This window comes from Anabrus simplex, chromosome 1 (genome assembly GCF_040414725.1).
Source record: "Anabrus simplex isolate iqAnaSimp1 chromosome 1, ASM4041472v1, whole genome shotgun sequence".
NCBI classification, from domain to species: domain Eukaryota; kingdom Metazoa; phylum Arthropoda; class Insecta; order Orthoptera; family Tettigoniidae; genus Anabrus; species Anabrus simplex.
In genome coordinates this window covers 1,406,899,585-1,406,922,317 of record NC_090265.1, presented here as the reverse complement: position 1 = coordinate 1,406,922,317, position 22,733 = coordinate 1,406,899,585, and the positions used below count along the sequence as shown (strand labels likewise).

The 22,733-nt window shown below is 40.0% G+C and overlaps 1 protein-coding gene across 1 annotated transcript in view; it reads right to left on the bottom strand.

Moving 5' to 3' along the window:
• Window positions 1–22,733, bottom strand: part of LOC136879048 (proton-coupled amino acid transporter-like protein CG1139) — a 170,343-nt gene that overhangs the window by 72,678 nt on the left and 74,932 nt on the right. Inside the window, exons 5-7 of the mRNA XM_067152786.2 lie at window positions 18,435–18,556; window positions 7,966–8,050; window positions 3,385–3,663 (exon numbers count right to left, since the gene is read on the bottom strand). Of these exons, the coding sequence (XP_067008887.2) occupies window positions 3,385–3,663; window positions 7,966–8,050; window positions 18,435–18,556 (486 nt within the window). The remainder of the gene's footprint in view (window positions 1–3,384; window positions 3,664–7,965; window positions 8,051–18,434; window positions 18,557–22,733) is intronic.

Here is a 22,733-nt window from a genome sequence, read left to right as displayed (position 1 = left end):
GTCGTGGATTCTAGAACGGATTTTTATTCCAGTTCTTTGTCAGTGATAGTCGTTGAGTTTGGGAAACAGGGGTTAGTTTTGTAGTGTGAGTCGAGATAGGATTTGTGAATCAGGTGTTTGGAAAACTGTCAATGAAGCCGGGACTTGTGGGAGCCCGAGGAAGATTTTATAATGTTGGGAATGGAAAGAAGAATAAGAGAAACCGCGCCGGTATTAATTTGCGACGGGTACAATTATTGTGAGACTTTTAAAAGTAAATCTATGTGCATATTTGGTTGGTCAGAATATATCGTATTTTGTAATTAGTCTTTTTGCGAAGTTAAATGTTTTACTCTTTGAGGTCAGTCAGGCAAGATGAACAGATGTTTCATATCGAGACTGACAGACAGAGAAAGGTCGTTTGTATCGAGACCGCCAGCTGATCGAGGGGGGATAGTTTTATAACGGAACGTGTAGTGGTTTGGGTGTAGGATGGAGATTGCATTCTTGGTAACGGAGATAAATAATTACGGAATCTAGTTGAAATTTCCATTCGGGGATAACGTGCGAGTTGTTGGATACTGGGAATTTTTTAAATTGAGATCGTAATGAACATTTGAGAACACGAGCTTAGAGTATAATGAGTAAGGTTAGCCAAATTCAGGGTTGTTCAAAATATAGAGCGGTGGTAGTGTTGATTGTTTTGTCTGTGAGGGGTGCGCAAACTTTTTGAAATGTTATGACGAGATATGACATCGTAATTGGCTTACATTATACGGCGAATTACTTTTGGTTTGTACTTAATTATTAGGGTTATCCAAGTGTTAATAATGGCTAGAGTTAGATTGGATTTAAAGTGTGAGGTCATGAAACAAGATATAAACTGGACATGAATGATGTAATAGTTCTTTTCCAGATACAGGAATCAACAGATAAACATCAAACATGATTAAAATGAAGTACATCGAGAATTGTGTAGGGACTTGTGAAGAAACCATTCGTCCGTGGAAATATAATTTATTGTCCTTTAAGATTTCATTAAATCATTTAAATTTATTTAATCATTAAAAAGTGAAAACCTTTGAAATAACTTTATAAATCAAGCGAATAACTTGAAGATGCATTCTGGAAATCGTAGTTTATTTTCTGGGGTATATTTAAATGTTAACGTAACGATTAAGGGGACATATCCGAAGGTAATGGATTTTACTGCCACAAAGTGTCGTGAGCCTTGTTGTTGTTGCATTATTTGACTTTGACTGATTGAGCAGTGAATGTGCTGGGGATAGTAAAGTGGAAACTTTGGTCACCAACCGATGTAACTTAATTGTGTTTAGCCTTCAGCTTAGAAACTTGGATGGTTATGGGGTCATCAACCTCAGTGACTTAGATTAGGGCCATATGCCACTGTAGCATCATTTTCCTTGCGGTCATCATCCACAATGACTTTAAAGTAACTTAGAAGTTTAGATGTCGGTCCATGACATAGTCGCAGGTCACATCGATTCAATTAAGGGTCCATGCTGTATAACTACTGTGTGGCACACACCGATTGGACTGCCTTAATTATACCCAGAGTCCAGAGTTCGTGTTACGAGGGCTGGACCATAAAGAATCACTATGATGGTACATGTAGTCTCACAGGGAAGCCGAATTTAAGGATTTCCAGACTTTCCTTTCTTTAATTAATAATTGAGACAGTAGTTTCTAGTAAGGATGCCCATCTCAGGCAGTTACGTCAAAGGCTCACACCAGTAATCTGACCTTCTATGTAAAAATGATTGTGGTGTCCAGTGGACACGATTGAGTTCAATGATACCGTTAATAATCATAAATGCTTCAGGAATTACTTGAATAAATAGGAACATGTTTTTAAAACAAACCTTTCATTTGAGTAGATAGATTAGAATTACTCAACCCTACCTTTACCTCAGGAAGTGACGAGGAACCCAATACGACCCAAGAGACAGATCTCATGAACTTTTGCTGATAGGTAAGGAAGGTAGGTATCCTTCAGTATGGACCAAAAGGGTTCAGTAAATACATATATACATACATGCATACATACATACATACATACATAAATACATACATACATACATACATAACATATATTAAGTTTTATGTACCGACATGCAGAGATTTTATTGAACAAGGTACTTTTTCGTTGTTTTCACCTGTCTTTCTAGAAAATGAAAACTTGTATCCGTTCAAACGTGGACCCACTTGAAGGTAAAGTCTATACTGCACTGAGATATCCTACAGTTACAGTATGACAGGCCCGTAGGCAGGGCGGAGCCAGAACAGCTGTATTACAGGTCTTATTTTGACCTTATCGAACTCAAATGCAATTAGCTAAATATTAAAATATAATAACGTGGGTATGGGAACATACTGTGTGTTTGCATGTAATTATAGCTTTATACAAAATTACGAAGGGCTCATTGTGAGTCTCCTTACTTTTCCTATCATCCCCTCTCCCTTTCGCTTCTCTTTTACGCTGCCATCGCGAGTATCCTCACCTCCTTAGTTTTGATTTTTTCTTACTTGAAATAATGCTCTTCTCGAATGATAAACCAGCGAAGCCTTATATCTTTTATTGCATAATGCCATTCTTTTATATATCCTCTAACTTCCAACTGAACCATCTACTGACTGGTTCAATTATAGAAACGTGCATCCATAATAAACATAATTACCTTTATTTAATGGTATCCATTTTAAACACACAAAAAGAATAAGTATTTTAATTTTGATTGCAAGAAACTAGTCATTCTGAAAAATACAGATATGTTAATGTTCGAACTGTATACGACTTTGTCATCAAGTGGGACCAGGTGGATATGTTGATGTTCCTTCTGAAAAATAGTTTACCCAATGCCGCACCCACTGAACCATAAGACTGACTATGGACCTTTGCCTGTAGTTCTAATGTAGCATAAGTTCAATGCAGGATGTGTTAGCAGTAATGTGACTATGTTAGTTGTGACTCCTTCATGGCATTAGTTGTACGTTACTCAAAAGAAAAAAAAAGAAGAAAAGAAAGAATGAACGCATGTTATTGTGTAACTTCCTCCCAGGTACACTTTCCTCAGACCTATAGTTGTAGTGTTTATTGTGGGTGTCCACAGGGTTTTTTCTAAATGGGAGGTGAATCATATGTTGATAATAATTTAATTGCGATAAAACATTAAATCCAAGGAACATACAATACCATGCACTCATTCTTCTTTACTTTTGAGCGACTATTCATAGAGAAGAGTATTTTCGCTGTTCCATGCTATTCACTAAGGTTGCTCTCGTCTCGTTGTAAACTATTGCTAATACAACAACAACAACAACAAAAACAACAATAATAATAATAATAATAATATAATAAAATATCCATCAAGGCAGACTACATACCACACCGATACCTTCTAAGGCGAAGGTTACGGTGCTGAGGAATAGAGGGATCTGGCCGGGATCAGCGAGGTTTCTTCTCTCTGAAAGCGCTGGAAGGTCTTTGAATATGTAAGACAGCGTTATAGCGAAGCTTATCAAGATGAAGGCATTGGAGAGCATGGAGAATGGCACAAGGTACTTAAGGTTGCGAATTAGGCACATCAGGCAGAGAGGGATTGCGAATATAAGCATATATATCCGAACATCAATCTTCATTTCTTCGAAATGGAAATCGCCAACCTGGAAGTGAAAAAAAAAAAAACATCCATTAGTTCTTGATAGTATGTAACGCACCAATTGTTCTAAAACATATATGCTATGTTTTAATGATAAGAATTATTTAACTTAATGACTCTAAACTGTTCATTAATATTCTAGAACTCGTATATTAATGCCAGAAGGTTCATAATTCTCTATATCTGTCACATATGTAATACTGTGTAGAAACTAAAATAACAATTTTTAAAAAAATAAGTTCTGCTAGTAGATCATGGATGTGCTTTCTTTTCATTTCGTATAACGTTTCCTGACGCTGAATTAATTTAATTTCCTATTCAACATTTCACAACGATCATCTTGAATCAATCTGGTCCTTCTTAGTTTCATTTTATTCTTCTATACAAGGAGTATAATTTCTAGTACGAAATATTATTAGGCAACTTGGAGTGACTGTAAAAGGAACACCTAGATCATCCCTTAATATAATGCTCCTTTGGAAAGAAAGACAGCGCCTAAAAGTAAAACAGAAGGATGATTCACATCATTTGTCCTGCAAAATCGGGGTGGAGGTGTGGGGTAGACAGTTATTAATAGGTTTAAAAGAGATATTTAAAATTATTTCAGAATTTCAACACCTTTTAAGTTTCATATCAGGACGCTACTCGACTACTAACCAGTGAGTAAGACGAGGAGAAAGAATGAAAGCGTGTACGGCGTAAATCAAATTCTAGGAACAACGAAATTGTTTGCAACCCGTCCTTGAAAGTGCCACGCTTTAATCAACCTAGCTGGGTGAGGGTTCAGCTAAATCGCTTCCATACTAGACACGGCGTGTACAATTATAGCACACCAAGTGCTGTTTGCGAAACAACCAAAAACTATGCGATTGTGGCGTAGTCCAGACAATGTGCTATGTCTTGGAGGAGTGTCCTAAAAGATGATTCCCTGGAAGACTATGCGGTCTCTATGAAGCATCGTACGGGATGGTTGTTCTGATTAAGTCCTGCGACGTCATCTCAGCCTAACCATATTTTGTTGCTATAGCTGTAAATATTGCAAATGTGTATGTAAATTATTTCGATGCTGCTTGTTTTACTTCCACCGACTCACATAGATCTTATGATGACGAGAAGATAGATCTGAGACTGAGAAGGCAGTGACCGTGTCTTCAATTAAAGTACAACCCCAGGATTTGCAATTGTGAAAATGGGAAACCATGGAAAACCATCTTTAGAGCTACCGACAATAGGGTTCCAACCTACCATCTCCCGAATGTAAGCTTACAGCTACGAGATCCGAACCACGCAGCTAACCCACTTGGTATACTTTAATGTATGTTAAAATAATAATAAGTTATTGCAATCGCTCATACGTCTATTACTTTCAAATTAAACTCAGAGATGAGTCTGAGGCAGGCTGATGAAAGTAACAAACTTGTTATAGCCCCCACAATGGGCAAACAACTGAGCTACTTAGTGGTTATTTATTTAGCCTATGGCTAGTACACAGTGTTATAAGTTACACACAATAAACGAAATATTCAAGAATTGAAAAAAAGCCGCTAAACAATCAACCAAACTAATGGAGAGTTCGTAAATTTAAATCTAAATTGTCATTATTGAATAGTCTCATTTTTATCGCACATAAAATCTTCCAGTGGCCCCAAGTATGACCTCTTTGGGCATTCGGTGGCGATATGCCGGATGATCTGTTCTTGATTCACCGCAGTCGCACTCAAGGGTGGATCTCATACTCCACTTATGTAAAAATTAGCCACGCCGTCCATGGTTGCTGCGAACTCTATTGAGGGCAACCTAGGTTTTTCTTGGGAGATTATAGAGAGCTGGCGGATGCTTAACACAATATAAGGCCAGACACTCAATTGGAGCTGTGTTTTTTCCACTCCAGTTGTGACTCACGAAATCCATTATAGGACCTACTGATGAGCTCTCTGGCAGTTTGAACGGAAGGAGATCTTGATTTCAGACGTCCAAATTTAACAGCCAAGACTTCATGGATAAATGAATATTTGCCTCAATTTGTCCCCTTGAATTCCGACTTTATCTTCATAATATGATCTTTCCCACTTTTAAAAACACCACTCAAATTTATACGTCTACAAATGTCATTCCACGCCACCTCTCCACTGACAGCTCAGAACATACCACTTAGTCGAGCAGCTCGTCTCCTTTCACCCAAGTCTTCCACAGCCCAACTTTGCAACATTGCCAGAAATCACTCTAAACAAATCGAGTTGCTTTTCTTTGTATTTTTTCCACCTCTCGAATCAAGTAATCCTGTTGAGGGGCCCATACACAGGAACCATACATACTCTAGTTTGGAGTTTGGAAATCATCACACCTGACTCGCGGGCCATGACAGATTGGACATGGACAACATCGAATTTTGAGATGAGGCACGTATTTACTAGACTACCGGTACACAGTTTTCATCATCTCATCTGTATGAACACATCATACCATCAGCCATCTGAGACGTGTGAGTGCAACCTATGCGGAAAAACATGTGACGTTACCACATAGAACTGTGCAGGAAAAGAACTAAATCAATTAACTATGCAAACCAAGGCTCCAGAGCGCAAACTTAATATTACTTGAATAATTTATATCTGCATATAATTTACCTCTTTTTTCTGGCCATTTGGCTGCAATAGAAATATTATTATTATTATTTTGGAAATATATACGATTTCCTACCCCACACTTTACGTCAATGCTGAAGTAAAATATTATCGACATACGGTAGATATGTCTACACATTACGAACAAGATATAAACGGATTTCTCAATGTAATACAAAAATGACTTAGTTTTGGAAACTATACCTTCAATTAGATTTTACAAAACATTGTTTTTTGCTACTATTTTGCTATTTGTTTTACGTCGCACCGACACAGATAGGTCTTATGGCGACGATGGGACAGGAAAGGCCTAGGAATGGGAAGGAAGTGACCGTGGCATTAGTTAAGGTGTGAAAATGGGAAACCATGGAAAACCATCCTCAGGGCTGCCGACAGTGGGATTCGAACCCACTATATCCCGGATGCAAGCTCACAGCTGCGCGCCCCTAACCGCACGGCCAACTCGCCTGGTACAAAACATTGTTGACAGCTTTATTGTTATTTTTTGTTTTTGTTTTTAATGAGGCAAAGTTTCCTTTTAACGGTCACGTAGCTTGACATAACACTAATTATTGGTGGGCAAAGAAGCAGCGTTATATGACAAAAATGTAGGCGTATGGTGTACTGTATTGCAAGGCGAGTAATGGGGACCATCTTCTTCAATGATACAGGAAATGGACACAGAGAATGTACAAACATACTCGTACCGCTTTTTTCAAATGTTGTCAGATGATAAGAGATCAGCGGGTTTTAAAAGTTTCTGCTACTGTCCATACCGTCAATGATTCCTTGGACGACATAAACATACTTTTAATGGCAGGGTTATTTCTAAAATATTATGGCTCCTTCAGTCCCGCGATCTTACCACGTATCTCTTTTTGTCGGGAACTCTAAAAACTAAAGTTTGAAGGAATAATTCTCACACTCTAGAGTAACTACAGGAAATATTACTGCAGAAATGAGGAACATTGCCGAAGAAAAACTCATGCGTGCGAGTGATATTTTCATCTATAGATGCCAGGAATGTGTCACTGCAGAAAGACATCACTTTCAGCGGCGCCTATAGCAAGGTTAGAAACTGAACACTGTGCATGCTATTAAGGGCACATGTCTGTGAAGACCACAGTAAAGTGGTAGATAATCACTATTTTTGCCATCATAGTTTGGACAGAAATACGTATTTCAGGTGGACAAAAATTGTCATGTACAATGAATGAATATTGTAGATTATTATTTTAATACTTACTGGCTATACTTCATGGTTAATTTTTTTGACAGTTTATTCCTTGCAATGGTTTTTAAGGCTACAAATTCACTCCAAGCTGTCGGAATGGTAAACTCGGAAAGTACCCATGTAATTTGAATGATATTTTTACAGCTACTGCAGGTACAAAATAGACTACAATGATTCTGGTACTTTTTGTTCCCGTGTGTTTCCCATGGTTAACGTACTGTGCAGAGTTGTAGAAAATGTGCTCTAGCATGGAAACAAGATAGGTCCATATAACATATGTTCTTGTCCTACGTGTGAGGAATGTGTGCTAAAAGTTCGGCCTACCTAATTGTTACGCCCTGTATGAAGCTGTGGGGCAAGAACGAGCACTATGACTTCTAATTCAAAGAAAAAAATTTAAAATGTTGTCTAGCTGTCTGCTATAAACAAGTACTCAGAAGTGTCTTACCTGCTTCACTGACTGTGCGATGAACACAATGTACACTGCACCCGTACTGTACAATGTGGTACATAGAGCAGCGTTCACAAACCACCTGCAAGAAGATAATTTATATCACTGACTATTTTTCATCATTTGTTTTGCCTTCTGCGAAGCTGGGGGACAAATGGAACCCTAGAAAATGTCCTCAATGATATTTTAGCATATTTAGTCTACTGTCGAATGAGCCCGTAGAATACACCCTCAGTTCGTACGTTAAACTGTTTTGGAGCAATGATTATTAATTTTCTTTTCTACTACGCATCTGAACCCTGTTTAGAAGAACTAGAATGATTTTAAATCCTATCATATTCAACATCTAGGATGTAAAAGCGATCAGCCTTTGAAATTTAGATGTACGTCGAACAGTAATGGATAATTGAATGTTCTTTAGGTGGGGAATATTTTACAACAAATATTTCTTAACACTTAGGACATAGAAGATCTCCCTTCATGTACAGTTCTTTTTTTCTTTTTTTTTTTTTTTTTTTGCTAGTGGCTTTACGCCGCACCGACACAGATAGGTCTTATGGCGACGATGGAATAGGAAAGGCCTAGGAGTTGAAAGGAAGAGGCCGTGGTCTTAATTAAAGTACAGCCCCAGCATTTGCCTGGTGTGAAAATGGGAAACCACGGAAAACCATCTTCAGGGCTACCGACAGTGGGATTCGAACCCACTATCTCCCGGATGCAAGCTTACAACCGCGCTCCTAACCGCACGGCCAACTCGCCCGGTCATGTAAAGTGCCTGAAACAGTTTCGGAAGAATGGATATTGTTTTTTGAGAGTCAATCACCATCTAAATCTAAATCCCTTAGGGGAAAATATTTTGAAGTATATGATATTTTACATCTGGGACATAAACGAAGAACCTTCTCGTAAAATGACAAATTTGTACGTCAAACGGTTTTGGACGGATTAATAACTTCGTTTTGCGGAGATAACCCCCATTGAACACCTTAGGGGTGGAATGTTTAAAAATATTTCCTAATAGGCCTACACACCTACGATTTAAAATATATACCACCGAGCTCGATAGCTGCAGTCGCTTAAGTACGGCCAGTATCCAGTATTCGGGAGATAGTGGGTTCGAACCCCACTGTCGGCAGCCCTGAAGATGGTTTTCCGTGGTTTCCCATTTTCATACCAGGAAAATGCTGGGGCTGCACCTTAATTAAGGCCACGGACGCTTTCTTCCCACTCCTAGCTCTTTCCTGTCCCATCGTCGCCGTAAGACCTATCTGCGTCGATGCGACGTAATGCAACTTGTAAAATACATATTTGGAATTTTGTCTTCGTACGTTAAACGATTTCGGAGGAAGGAATGAATGTAGACCTATCTGTTTTCGGGTCTAACCCCCATTCAACTCTCTGAGGGGTTAAATTTGTTTCAAACTTTCTGTTATTTAATACCTAGGATACGATTTGAAATGTTCACCTCGTAATTCATAGAAGTGAATATTTCTGTTATCATTTCTCACCCCCTCCCCCTTCCCAGGTCAAAACCCCTTAGGGGCGTACTGTTTGAAGACCACTTTCTGGCCAGGCTGAGTGGCTCAGACGGTTGAGACGCTGGCCTTCTGACCCCAACTTGGCAGGTTCGATCCTGGCTCAGTCCGGTGGTATTTGAAGGTGCTCAAATACGTCAGCCTTGTGTCGGTATATTTACTGGCATGTAAAGTAACTCATGCGGGACTAAATTCAGTCACCTCGACGTCTCCAAAAACCGTCAAAGTAGTTAGTGGGACGTAAAGCCAATAACATTATTATTATTAAGACCACTTTTAAATAAAATCGAAGACAGATTTTATTGTGTGTAAAGCGCAGCACCGATCTCTGATAAAAATCGAGATGAACCTATCTTCACTAATCATCATCATCATCATCATCATCATCATCATCATCATCTGTTTACCCTCCAGGTTCGGTTTTTCCCTCGGACTTAGTGAGGGATCCCACCTCTACCGCCGCAAGGGCAGTGTCCTGGAGCTTCAGACTCTTGGTCTGGGGATACAACTGGGGAGTATGACCAGTACCTCGCCCAGGCGGCCTCACCTGCTATGCTGAACAGGGGCCTTGTGGAGGGATGGGAAGATTGGAAGGGATAGGCAAGGAAGAGGGAAGGAAGCGGCCGTGGCCTTAAGTTAGGTACCATCCCGCCATTCGCCTGGAGGAGAAGTGGGAAACTACGGAAAAACACTTCCAGGATGGCTGAGGTGGGAATCGAACCCACCTCTACTCAGTAGACCTCCCGAGGCGGATTGGACCCCGTTCCAGCCCTCGTACCACTTTTCAAATTTCGTGGCAGAGCCTATTAATGTGTATTAAGCTTGTGGAAAGTGATTTGTAATTTGAGAGGTTTAAATATTTAAATATTAGACATTCAACCTCCGCAAGAATTCGTAGGTACCACAATTGGTATAACAATCTCAAAAAATGTTCCTTCGATTGTGTATCAAATTCAAGATTATTTCAGTTAAAACCCTGAGTTTTACAAGTAACTTTTTTTGGCAATGAAGGAAAGGAGTCGGAAATTCGGTCCAGTACCTTGGCTGTCGTGGAGTCTTAATTTTACAACTTCAACAACTTCAACATAATCCCAATCCGTATACTTGAAATACTTCTAATTATATCATACTTGTCAGCTACGACATCCACAGTTCTTGTAAGATTTCAAATTCATACGTCAAACGGTTTGGTGGGATGAATAATTTTGTCGTAAGTCACTCTCCAGCCAAAACCACTTGGAGCTGTATTGTTTTAATACCTTTCCTTACTTAAAATCTAAAACATGAAGGAGCAAGCATCATGTGATATTTTAACCTTGTATGCCAGACGCTTTCAGAGAAATGAATATTATGTCATAAGAACTCACTCCCAGTCAAAACTCCTTAAAGAAGTGTTTGTTTAAGACCACTTCTTACTTAAAATGTACGGTAATGCATATAGGAGCAATCATTATGTGAAGTTTCCACCTCGTATGTCATATGGTTTTAGAGAAATGAATGTGTTTGTCATCGGGCACCAAACTCCAGTCAAAACCCCTTAGGAATATATTTATTCAAGTTCACTTCTCATTTAAAATCTAAGATATATAGGAGCAACAATCATATAAAATTTCAACCTAGTATGTCAAAAAGTTTCAGAGAAATGAACATGTTTCTCATCGGACATCACCCCCAGTCAACACCTCCCACGGGTGTATTGCTTCAAGACCACTTTTTAAAAAAAAATCTATTACATGTAGGAGCGACCATCATGTGAATTTTCAACATCTTCAGTAAGTCGAACAGTTTCAAAGATGCGAATATTTATTTTTTCAGACCTTTCCCTCCCGGTCAAAACACTTTAGATGCGTATTACTTTAAGACCACATTTTATTTAAAATCTAAGATATATAGGACAATCATCATGTGAAATATCAAGCTCGTATGTCAAACAGTTTGAGAGAAATGAATATTTATGTCGTCAGCTACACACTACCCCCAGTCAAACACCCTTAAGGATGTACTGATTTAATACAAATTCTTATTTAAAATCTATTACTTAAAGGGGAAAACATCATGTGAAATTTTAGCCTCATATGTCAGTCGATTCCAGAGATATGAATATTTGTGAGTTTAGGCCTCACCCTCACGGTTGAAAATCCCCATAGGGGTGTATTATTTTAAGACCACTTTTTGTTTAAAATCCAAGGTATATTGTAGCAACCGTTATGTGAAATTTCAAACTCGTATGCCAAATGATTTGAGAGAAATGAATATTTATGTCAAGACCTCACCCCGTAGTAACCCTACCCCCCCCCCGCCTCCTAGGGGTGTATTGTTTAAGAACACTTCTTACTCAAAATCTAAGACATATAGGACAACCATCATGTGATATATCAAGTCCATATATCAAACGGTTGGAGATAAATTAATTATTTTTTGTCAGCACCCACGTCAGTCTAAAACTCTTACGGGTGTATTATTTTGAGAGCACGTTTTATTGAGAATCTAAGACATACAGGAGGACTCATCATGTTAAATTATTATTATTATTATTATTATTATTATTATTATTATTATTATTATTATGTGCGTATGGACCCAATGGATCACGCAAAGCTCTAACGATTCTGTTTTCTGAGTTGCCAAACAGCTCTCATCCTTTCTCCGTGGATCCTTTTTCGTTCTTCTGTCCACTTTGCTCCAGTCTTCTTTTTCACTTCGTTCTCTGGTTGCACTTTCCATCCATTAATTTTTTTCCTATAAAGGTTTCTGTCCGCGGTGTCATTTGGGTTTATCTGGGCTTTTTCCAGATCCTTCTTCACTTCTAGTACCCATGGAATATTTTTTAGATGTTCTATGTAGGTGAGAATCTTGTGTGTCAGTCTACTTGCCGGCAATCTGTGGACGTGCCCATAGAATTTCAGACGTCTTTTGCGGATGTCTGCTGCAATGTTGGAATGCTCTTCTGTCTCTCTGCGTAACCTCAGTCTATATCCATCTTCTGTTTTTCGGGGACCGAGAATTTTCCTCAGGATTCTCCTTTCTTCTTTTAAAATGTTTTCTAGGTCACCTTTCCCGTTTAGTGTAAGGGTCTCGCTGGCATATAAGACTTCGGGCTTTATTACTGTATTATAGTGTCTGATCTTTGCATGGCGGGACAAGCACTTTTTATTGTATATGTTGTGAACCCTACCGTAGGCTTTCCGAAATTTTTGTAGGCGAATTTTCTGGGCAGCCTTCTCGCCTCCCGTTGGTTCAAGTATTTCTCCCAAGTACTTGAAGTGTGGTACTCGGTTGATCTGCCCATGTGTCGTGTTCAAATTTTGGATGTCAAATTTTGAGCAGAAGAACTTGGTCTTTTCAAAGGAAATTTGTAGGCCAACCTTTCCAGCACATTCGCTAAGGGTTTCAATTTGTTTAACGGCTGTGAATACATCATCTGTAAGTATGGCCAGGTCATCTGCAAAAGCGAGGCATGATATCTCAATACCGTCTTTGGGTCGTCCTAGTCGTATGGGGCGCCAGTATCCCATGTCTTTCAATACCTTTTCCCACTCGCGGATGACTTTGTCTAGGACGAGGTTGAAAAGAAGCGGAGATAAGCCGTCACCTTGTCGGACGCCAGTTTTAATCGGGAATGGTTCAGAGATCTCCCCCATGAATTTAACTTTGGAGATAGTGTCAGTGAGTGTTGCCTTGATGAGGTTGAGGGTCTTGGAATCAAGCCCCAGTTCCTCAAGAATAACGAAGAGAGACTGTCGATCAACCGAGTCATACGCTTTCCTGAAGTCAACAAAAATGCAGATGACCGGTTTGTTCCTCAGTGCTTTGTATTTAAGTGTTGCCTTCAAGTTGAATATTTGTTCTGCACACGAGCGACCAGGGCGGAAGCCTGCTTGATATTCGCCAATACTTTGTTCAAGTTGTTCTTGCGTTCTCTTCAAAAGGCAAGCTGAAAGAATTTTGTAAGTCACTTGGAGAAGAGAAATGCCCCTGTAATTGTTTACGTCGGTCTTATCTCCCTTTTTGTGTAATGGGTGGATGAGGGCGCATTTCCAGTCCTGAGGTAATTCTTCCGATTGCCAGATATCTGTGATGATTTGAGTGAGCTCCTTGAGGGAGTTAGGTCCAAGATTTTTCAGAAGTTCCGCAATGATGCCATCTTCTCCGGAGGTCCTATTGTTTTTAAGTTTGAGGATGTGGCCGCGGATTTCTTCCTCTGTCGGTGGTGGAGATTCTGGGAAAGTGTGACTTGGGGGTTCTTGAGGGAATCTTGTGAGGGGCTCTGGACAGTTGAGGAGATCAGCGAAGTAAAGTGCTAATTCCTGACAATTATCTTGATTACTGAATGCAAGTTTTCCATCTGATCTTTTGAAAGCCAGGTTTTGAGGAGCATACCCACGGACTTGTCCTCCGAATTCCCTGTAGAAATCTCGTACATTGTAGTTACGAAAGTTGTCTTCAATCGAGTCCAGTTGTTGCTTCAAGTGTTTTCTCTTGACCTGCCTGATGATTTTGGCTACTCGTTTTCTAGTTTCATTGAAATATGTTTGGTTTTCTGGTGATTTCTTGCTGTTGTATTTCTGGAATGCTTCTTTTCGTTCCTTCAAGGCACGTTCACATTCAGAATTCCACCAAGGGTGTTTAGTATTCTTTTTCAGGGGAATTTGCTCTCGAGCTTTCTGGATGATTTTGTTGCGGAATTTCTCCCAGGTGCCTGCATGTTCCCTTTCCCACACTTCTTGCAGATTAGTATTTCCAATCTGTGTCGTATCAAACTTCGGTATTTGTGACCTCTTATGATGAATTTTCTTCGGGGTGAATTTTACTTTTATTCTCACTAGGTAGTGATCGGAATCGACGTTTGCTCCTCGGCGTACCTGTACATCGTGTACCCCTCTCTGCATGGAATGAGAGATGGCAATGTGATCGATTTGAAATTCACCGATCCCTGGAACGGGAGACCTCCAGGTCTTCTGTTTCCGTGGAGATTTGCTCAGAGAAGTTGACATGATTTTAAGATTGTTTTGTTGACACAGTTCAACGAGTCTCAACCCGTTTTTGTTAGTGAATTTGTGAGCAGGGAATTTGCCAACAGTTTTCTGATGTTCTTTTTCTTTACCAATTTGTGCGTTAAAGTCGCCCAGCAAAATTTTTGTATCCTCTTTTGGAATCTTCGCCATGATTTTCTCAAGTTTAGCCCAGAATGCATCAGTTTTTTGCGGTTCTTTTTTATTGTCCGCGTTAGTGGGTGCATGCACATTCACTATTGTATATTTCTTGTTAGCACATTGGATTCGCATTGTCATGAGCCGGTTACCTATGGGAGTAACTTCTTTTATTGAGTCTACAATACTTTTATGTACCATGAAGGCCATTATTATTATTATTATTATTATTATTATTATTATTATTATTATTATTATAGATGTTCTGGACCCCACAGCAAGATGCAAGACCGCTACTTGGCGGTAAATTACATCTGCTGCCATTGTCATTGTTCGTAATGGGACCAGCACCATTGTCGCGCGTAGGCAAGTGTGCGGAATTTCTGGCGATACAAATGAATAATTCCGTGCATTATTGACCTTATTATAAAGGTGAACAATTGGACAGTCAATCTCATTCCTACCGTTTATTTCAAATATGCTTAATTTTTATTTATATGCCAGGAGAATCTACTGTAATCTAAGAACGTTCTCCGAAGGAAAAGATGGCTCTTGAAAACGAACCCTGTCATTCGACAGGGTCAGCAATGGAATGAATAAAGCCCCCATCTAGCGGCGACATTAGGAATTGTGCCCGCTGCCGAAGTCTGTCGCATTCCTCTTGGGCAATGATTAATGAATGACAAATGAAGTGAAATGATATTGGACAGTCTTGCTGGAATGAATGATGACAGGGAAAACCGGAGTATCCGGAGAAAAACCTGTCCCGCCTCCGTTTTGTCCAGCACGAATGTCACATGGAGTGACCGGGACTTGAATCACGGAACCCAGCTGTGAGAGGCCGGCGTGATGCCGCCTGAGCAACGGAGGCTCCTTATAAGTACATTTTGACCAGTAAAATCAATTGGTCTCACCTCCTTTTACACCCCACCGCCGTTAAGTTTATTTACGACCTCCCAAAAAAAATTAAAAGAAGGCATGTTTCTTTATGTTTAAAGGAGATTCCAAACACCAATGTTCACGTCTATTACCTTCAGTTTTGAGATACAAGTATCCCCATAAAAATAATTCACATTTTTTTCACTTCTTTCACACTCCTCTCCCAATCCTAAGTGAATTTTCCGGCAAAAAAGTACTTGTTTCTTTAATAGTAAAGGATCTTCTAAATACCAATTATCACGACTCTAACTTCTTCAGTTGTTGATTTATGTGTCCTCATGAAGGAATTCAACTCCTTTTCACTCCCATCCCCAAGATGATTTCCCCCCAAAACGCGTTTTTATTTGTTTTTAAAGGAGGTCCAAATACCAATTTTCATGTCTGTAACGACTTTAGTTTTTATAAGATGTAAGTATTTTCATACAATTAAGTCAATTTATTTTTCACCCCCTCTTCATTGGATTTTCCGAGAATACGTGTTTCTTTACTTTTAAAGCAGATTACAAATATCAAATTTCACGTCTGTAACGTCTTCATTTGTGAGATATCAGTAGTCTAATTAAAATAATTCAACACTATGGTATTTCCAAAAACTAAAAATTCATGTTTCTTTATTTTTAACAGAGATAAAAAATACCCTTTTTCACTTCTGTAACTTGTTAAGTTTTTTGAGATATACTGTAGAAATTCTCATTTTAAAATGTCACCCCCTTTTTAGTTCGCCTTAAGTGGAGTTTCCAAAAACAAATCACCTATGTTTCTTTACATTTACAGGAGATTCTAAATACCACTCTTTACGTCAGTAACATTTTACGTTTCTCAGATATTCTGTAGATATAGTCTTTCAAAAACTTCACCGCAAATTGTCACTCCTGTTTAACCGCCATTAATTGGATTTTCCAAAAACAAAAAGATACGTGTTTCTTTATTTTTAAAGGAGATCCCATATACAAATTTTCAGTTCTGTAATATCTTCAGTTTCTGAGATAGAAGTATCCTCATTAAAGGCCTTCAACCCCTTTTTCACCCCTCCTATTGGGATTTTCCGAAAACAAAAAATACGTGTTTCTTTATTTTAAAAGGAGATTCTAAATACCAATTTTTACATCTGTAAACTTTTAAAGTTTTAAGATGTAGATACACTCATTTTAAAAATTCACCCCCCTTTTCACCCTCCCGTTAATTGGATTTTCAAAAAACAAAAAATACGTGTTTCTATATTTTTAAAAGAGATTAAAAGTACCAATTTTCAGGTCTGTAATATATTCAGTTTCTGAGATATAAGTACCGGTTTCCTGATTAAAGGCATTCAACCACTTTTTCACCCCTCTTATTGCGTTCTGAAAACAAAAAAGTACGTGTTTCCTTATTTTTAAAGAGGATTCTAAAAACCAATTTTTATATCTGTAAACTTTTAAAGTTTTGAGATATAGATACACTCATTTCAAAAATTCACCCCCCCCCCCCTGTTCACCCCTTTAGCGACGGTATATCCGAAAATCCTCCCTTAGCGAGCACCTACATTGTAATATAAATGTATCCTCAAAATTTCATTTCTTTATGTCCAGTAGTTTTAGTTCGGCGATGATGAATCAGTCAGTCAATCAGTCAGTCAGTCAGTCAGTCAGTCAGTCAGTCAGTCAGTCAGTCAGTCAGTCAGTCAAGACAAGTTACATTACAGTATATATATAGGTTTTAGAAGCTGCCTAGCTGAGGGGGTAAAGGAGAGTGCACGGTTTATCTGGAAGGGCATGGGTTCCCTTGCCCGTTAGAGATTCGAGATATTCAGAAACGCCACTTGTACTGTTGAAGAGGCACATCCACCTGTGATTCACTCTTCCTAAAGTGAAAATTAGTATACGACTAACCTAGTGTTGTCTAGGATCCTTCATGGCCTGTGTGGAGATTGCATTTCTTTTTACAGTCGCTTTACGTCACACCGATAGAGATAGGTCTTATCGTGACGATGTGTTAGGAAAAGGCTAGGAGTGGGAAGGAAATGACCGTGACGTTAATTTTTAAGGTACAGCCCCAGCATTTGACTGGCTTGAAAATGGGAAACCACGGAAAATCATTTTCAGGGCTGCCGACAGGGGGGTTCGAACCCACTATCTCCCGAATGCAAGCTAATAGCTTTCCTTGTTATGCGTTATTATAAAATGTCGGAACATTCCGAGAGCAAGAATTGTTTTCGTGCATACAATACTTACCCGATGTCGTTCCTTCAGTGAATCGGCAGATGAAGTATTTCTATTAAGTTCTGTCTTTGTACTTCTATTATTTAGTTCTCTAGGTTGCTGGCTCTTACTTTGTCCCTATGGCTTACACCTGCCCCTCTGCCCGTCTCCATAGCTAAATGGTTAGCATACTGGCCTTTGGTCCAGACGGTCCCGGATACGATTTCCGGCCGGGTCGGGGATTTTAAACTTCATTGGTTAATTCCGATGTGCCGTCATCAGCATTAGAATTTATCACAGGTAGGACCCCATTCTCATATACGTGCAGGTTGCCTATAGGCTACAGCTCGCAAGACCTGCACCAGGCCTCTTCGGAGGCAACACGCCTTAAAAAAGAAACCTGTCCCTCTTCTTGTTCTTCGATCTTCCAGATTCTTGCGTATTCTATTAACACCTGCTTGTCCATACCACGTGAGTATTTTATTCTTCAGTCTAACAACTTGAGCAAAGGTAAATAATAGACGTTCACGACCATAGACCCAAAGCTGTGAGTTCTAAAATGTTCTCGTGTATATTTTTTAAGTCTCTGGATCAAAAATCGATTGAATACTGATGTCTGCGCCATAAATAATCTATTCTTAGACAAAACATGAGACAGTACTTACTTTGCAAAGCTTGAATAAGGTTGCACAGCTTTGGGCCCCGTTTCGAATGCCACAAGAGCTGTATTAGAGTAGTCAAGCGCGGGAGTTTTAGTGCGTCGACAAAGGAACTGTGAACTGCTCACCTGAAACAGAAAACCATAGATACTTAAGACCAAATTTCGTGGAAGAATGATAAAATATTAATGAATATTGAGTTATAAACGAAGGGGTCATTTGTCCTACTCGTTGGCTGAATGGTCAGCGTTGAGGCCTTCGGTTCAGAGGGTCTCGGGTTCGATTCCTGGCCAGGTCGGGGACTTTCATCGCCTCTTATTAATTCTTCTGGCTCGGGACTGGGCGTTTGTGTTTGTTTCAACACTTTCCTCTTCATATTCAGACAACACATGACACTTCCAACCACCACAGAAACACGCAAAAATGATTGGAGGGTTGGCGTCAGGAAGGACATCCAGCCCGTAAAACAGAGAAAAATCCCCATGTGTGGCACAGTTCGCACCCGCGACCCCACAGGTGTGGAAAAAATGACAGAAAAACAAAAAAGAAGAAGAGATAGGGGTTATGTCCCGAGTGCTACAATTCCATTTTGAAATGAATTGAAATTCAAGGTTCAAAGCTGTATAATGGATGATGACGTCGATCTTGGACTCCAGTGAAGTTAAGAGAAATGATCTGTCTGAATAGTGCGTGCAGCAACTACATGCGGCTGAGCCCTGCACGGATATCCGCGAAGTTAATGTCTTGGCCGATACAAACTGTATGGCAGTGCGAATAATCTTGTTGATAATTTCTTAATCTTTCTTTCTTAATCTGCTTACCCTCCAGGGTTGGCTTTTCCCTCGGACTCAGCCTCAAGGGCAGTGTCCTGGAGCGTGAGACATTGGGTCGGGGGATACAACTGGGAAGAATGACCAGTACCTCGCCCAGGCGGCCTCACCTGCTAAGCTGAACAGGGGCGTTGGTGGGGGATGGGAAGATTGGAAAGGATAGGCAAGGAAGAGGGAAGGAAGCGGCCGTGGCCTGAAGTTAGGTACCATCCCGTAATTTGCCTGGAGGAGAAGTGGGAAACCACAGAAAACCACTTCCAGCATGGCTGAGGTGGGAATCGAACCCACCTCCACTCAGTTGACCTCCCGAGGCTGAGTGGACCCCGTTCCAGCCCTCGTACCACATTTTTTTTCAAATTTCGTGACAGAGCCGGGAATCGAACCCGGGCCTCTGGGGTGGCAGCTAATCACACTAACCACTACACCACAGAGGCGGACGATAATTTCTTAATAATGACGTTTATTGATTTTGACTCAGATTTACTCTTATTTTTGCTTGTGGTTAGGCGACCCTTGACACAGGTATGAGAGAATAGTGATAGGCCCATTTAAAGAGCCTTGAGACCATAAATCTGACTTAAGTCTAGCTGACTCCTGTCCTCATTTAATGGAAGTAAGGAACAAAGGTGTCCGGCCACGCGGTGTAGGGGGCAACGCGTCTGCCTGTCACCTGGCGGGCCCAGGTTCGATTCCCGGCTGGGTCAGGGGCTTTTAATTGTAAATGTTTAATACCCCTGGCCTGGAGACTGGGTGATTGTGTCGTCCTTAATGCTCTTTTCCTCATATAAAACACTCTACACTTCCGCAATTCCAATTACGCGCAGGTTCATATCATATGGTGCAAGTAGTGGCAAAAGATCCACAGGGGTCGACGCCACGAACAAATATCATTTTAAAAAGGGAACAAAGGTCAATACGTCGGTAGTTTTCGCAAGAGGAAGTCCCTCATGAACCTGTGACTGTAGGGGTTCTGATGCCAGTTGTCACGTTTGTTGTATTATGTTAACAGATTTATCCGTTTCAATATCTTTGGTGTAATATATTGTAGTTAAATATTTACAATATCCGCGGATAACCATTTTGCGGATGCGGATATTATTTCGTATTTCCGCGCAGGACTCCACCTATTAGTCAATGGTACAGCTCCGCGAAGTGTGTGTGTTTGCAATGCAAGTGCAGTTTGGGTTACAGGTTGTCGTGATGACGGCAGTAGTGGTCGAAATATTACTTGTTATTGAAGATATATGTGTTGACCAAGTAAGGCCAAAAGGTTGGTAGGAAACTGTAAGGAGCTGGACAGGCTGAGTAAATGAAGGAAATGATTCGTCACAATGTAAAAACAATAGAAGACAGAGTCAACGTAAAACTATGAATGATCTCAAATGAAGATATAGAAATGCGATGAGAAAAATTCAGAAAAGTTAGCTGGCTCGCGGTTTAAGTGTAGTATGCCTTCCTCTTATCCGGAAGCTCCGGCTTCGATTTCCATCCGGGTGAAGGATTTATTTCCTGGACCTGAGGGGTGGTTCCAGTTCCATTTAGGCTAAGTGATTACAAATGAGGAGCTACCTGGCAGTGAGATGGCGACCCTGGTCTAGATAGCCAAGAATAACGGCCGAGAGGATACGTCGCACTCGCACTCGTAATCTTCAGGCCGTCAGGACGAGCGGCGGTCACTTGGTAAGCCAAGACTCATTAGGGCTGTAGCGCCATTGGGTTTATTTGGTTTTTAGAAGAATGGTTATGCCGATTAAAATAATAGGGGAATTTGAACAGCCAGGAAATCAGAAACTTTTTTCGTGCGGATGACGTAAATGAACTTGTAGAAATCCGATTTGTGTCGAAGAACTCAATGTAGGCAAGCAGAGGGACGTTAGGAGCTGATGTATGCAGATTTGGTTAAGTTAGAGGGAAGATGCGAATGAAAGTAAAATATATCCCGAGTGTAGTTTTCAATAAGATTGAAACGAAGGGGCTACGTTTCAATTTAGAAATGGATTTGAATTCGTGGTCCAAAGCCGTATAATGGATGATGAAAACTGATATCGATCTTGGACTCCACTGAAGTTAAAAGAGACGATCTGTCTGAATAGTGTATGCAGGAACAATGGACGATGGGAAGATGTAATCTACAAGGTCAGTGAAGGCGATAATGGGAGAGGAGAAACACATGACAAGGCCAGAACGAAAGAGGAATAACACCTCAACATGTGGAGGTGGTGCACCTTCGAGTAGATAAATGCCGGTTCTAGCCAATTTCCTTCTTTCTTCGTCGCACTGACGCAGGAAGTTCTTATGGTGACGACAGGATAGAAAATGGTTAGGAGTGGGAGAGAAACGACCTTATTTCGGATACAGCCTGGTTTCAAATAGGAAACCACACGAAACCATCTTCAAGGTTACCGACAGTGGGATTCGCACCCACCACCTCCCGAATGCAAGATAACAGCTACGCGACCCTGGAGCCACCTCTTGCGAGCATTAAAATGCAGATTATGGGGTGAAATGGTGCGCTGCCCTAAATGAATTATGGTCTAAATGTGCTGGATAATATAGAGAAATAATTGTTTGTTCACCATAAGACAGCGTATCAGGGAGTGACTACTGATACGACGGATTTCTAATGTAAAAGAGAATTTTGATGGCAGTTGCTCATCTACAGATTAAACACGCATGGATCATAACATCAAGCAGTGGTGTGAGGATCTAGACAGCCAGTCTCTTTTTTTTTATTACGTGCAAATAGCGATGTGTTGCACGTGGCAAGAGGCAACTCGTAAAAATATGACCTTGAAATAGTCAGTAATAAAGATAATATAAGTTATGTATAAAAAATAAATGACGTTTACTGGGAAACGCTTCACACGGGAATAGTACAAGAGTGTACTGTGAACAAGTAGAGTACGGGAAAATATTAAAAATATGATTTGATTCATGATGTCAGTATTATGCTATCTCATCCCAGAACAGTAAACACGTTAATCTTTAGGCTCTATGGCGTGTGAAACGAGAAAGAAATACTGGAATCGGTCCCCTTTCTTTTCCAAATTTTAAACTCCGAAACTTTCAGTCCATAGGTGTTCTGTCGCTCTTCTGTTTTTGTTTTGTAGTGGTTTAACGTCGGGCGAACTCTGACAGATTTTCGGCGATGATGTCATAGGAAAGCGCTGGGACTGGGTAGGACGTAATCGAGGCCGAGTGTACTACGTTTTAATTATATTTTAAAAATATTTTCAAAGTCTTGGCTAATGAAATTATTACTGAGCTATATAAAGTGAGATTTCTAGTAGGTACTGTTTGTAGTGCTGAAGGTGTTCATTTGTAAATAACATGAGCAGTATGCGTAAATAGTTCGTCAATTCACGAAGAGCTTTCAGTATTATTATACACTTTTCTTTTTTTTGCTAGGGGCTTTACGTCATACCGACACAGATAGGTCTTATGGCGACGATGGGATAGGAAAGGCCTAGGAGTT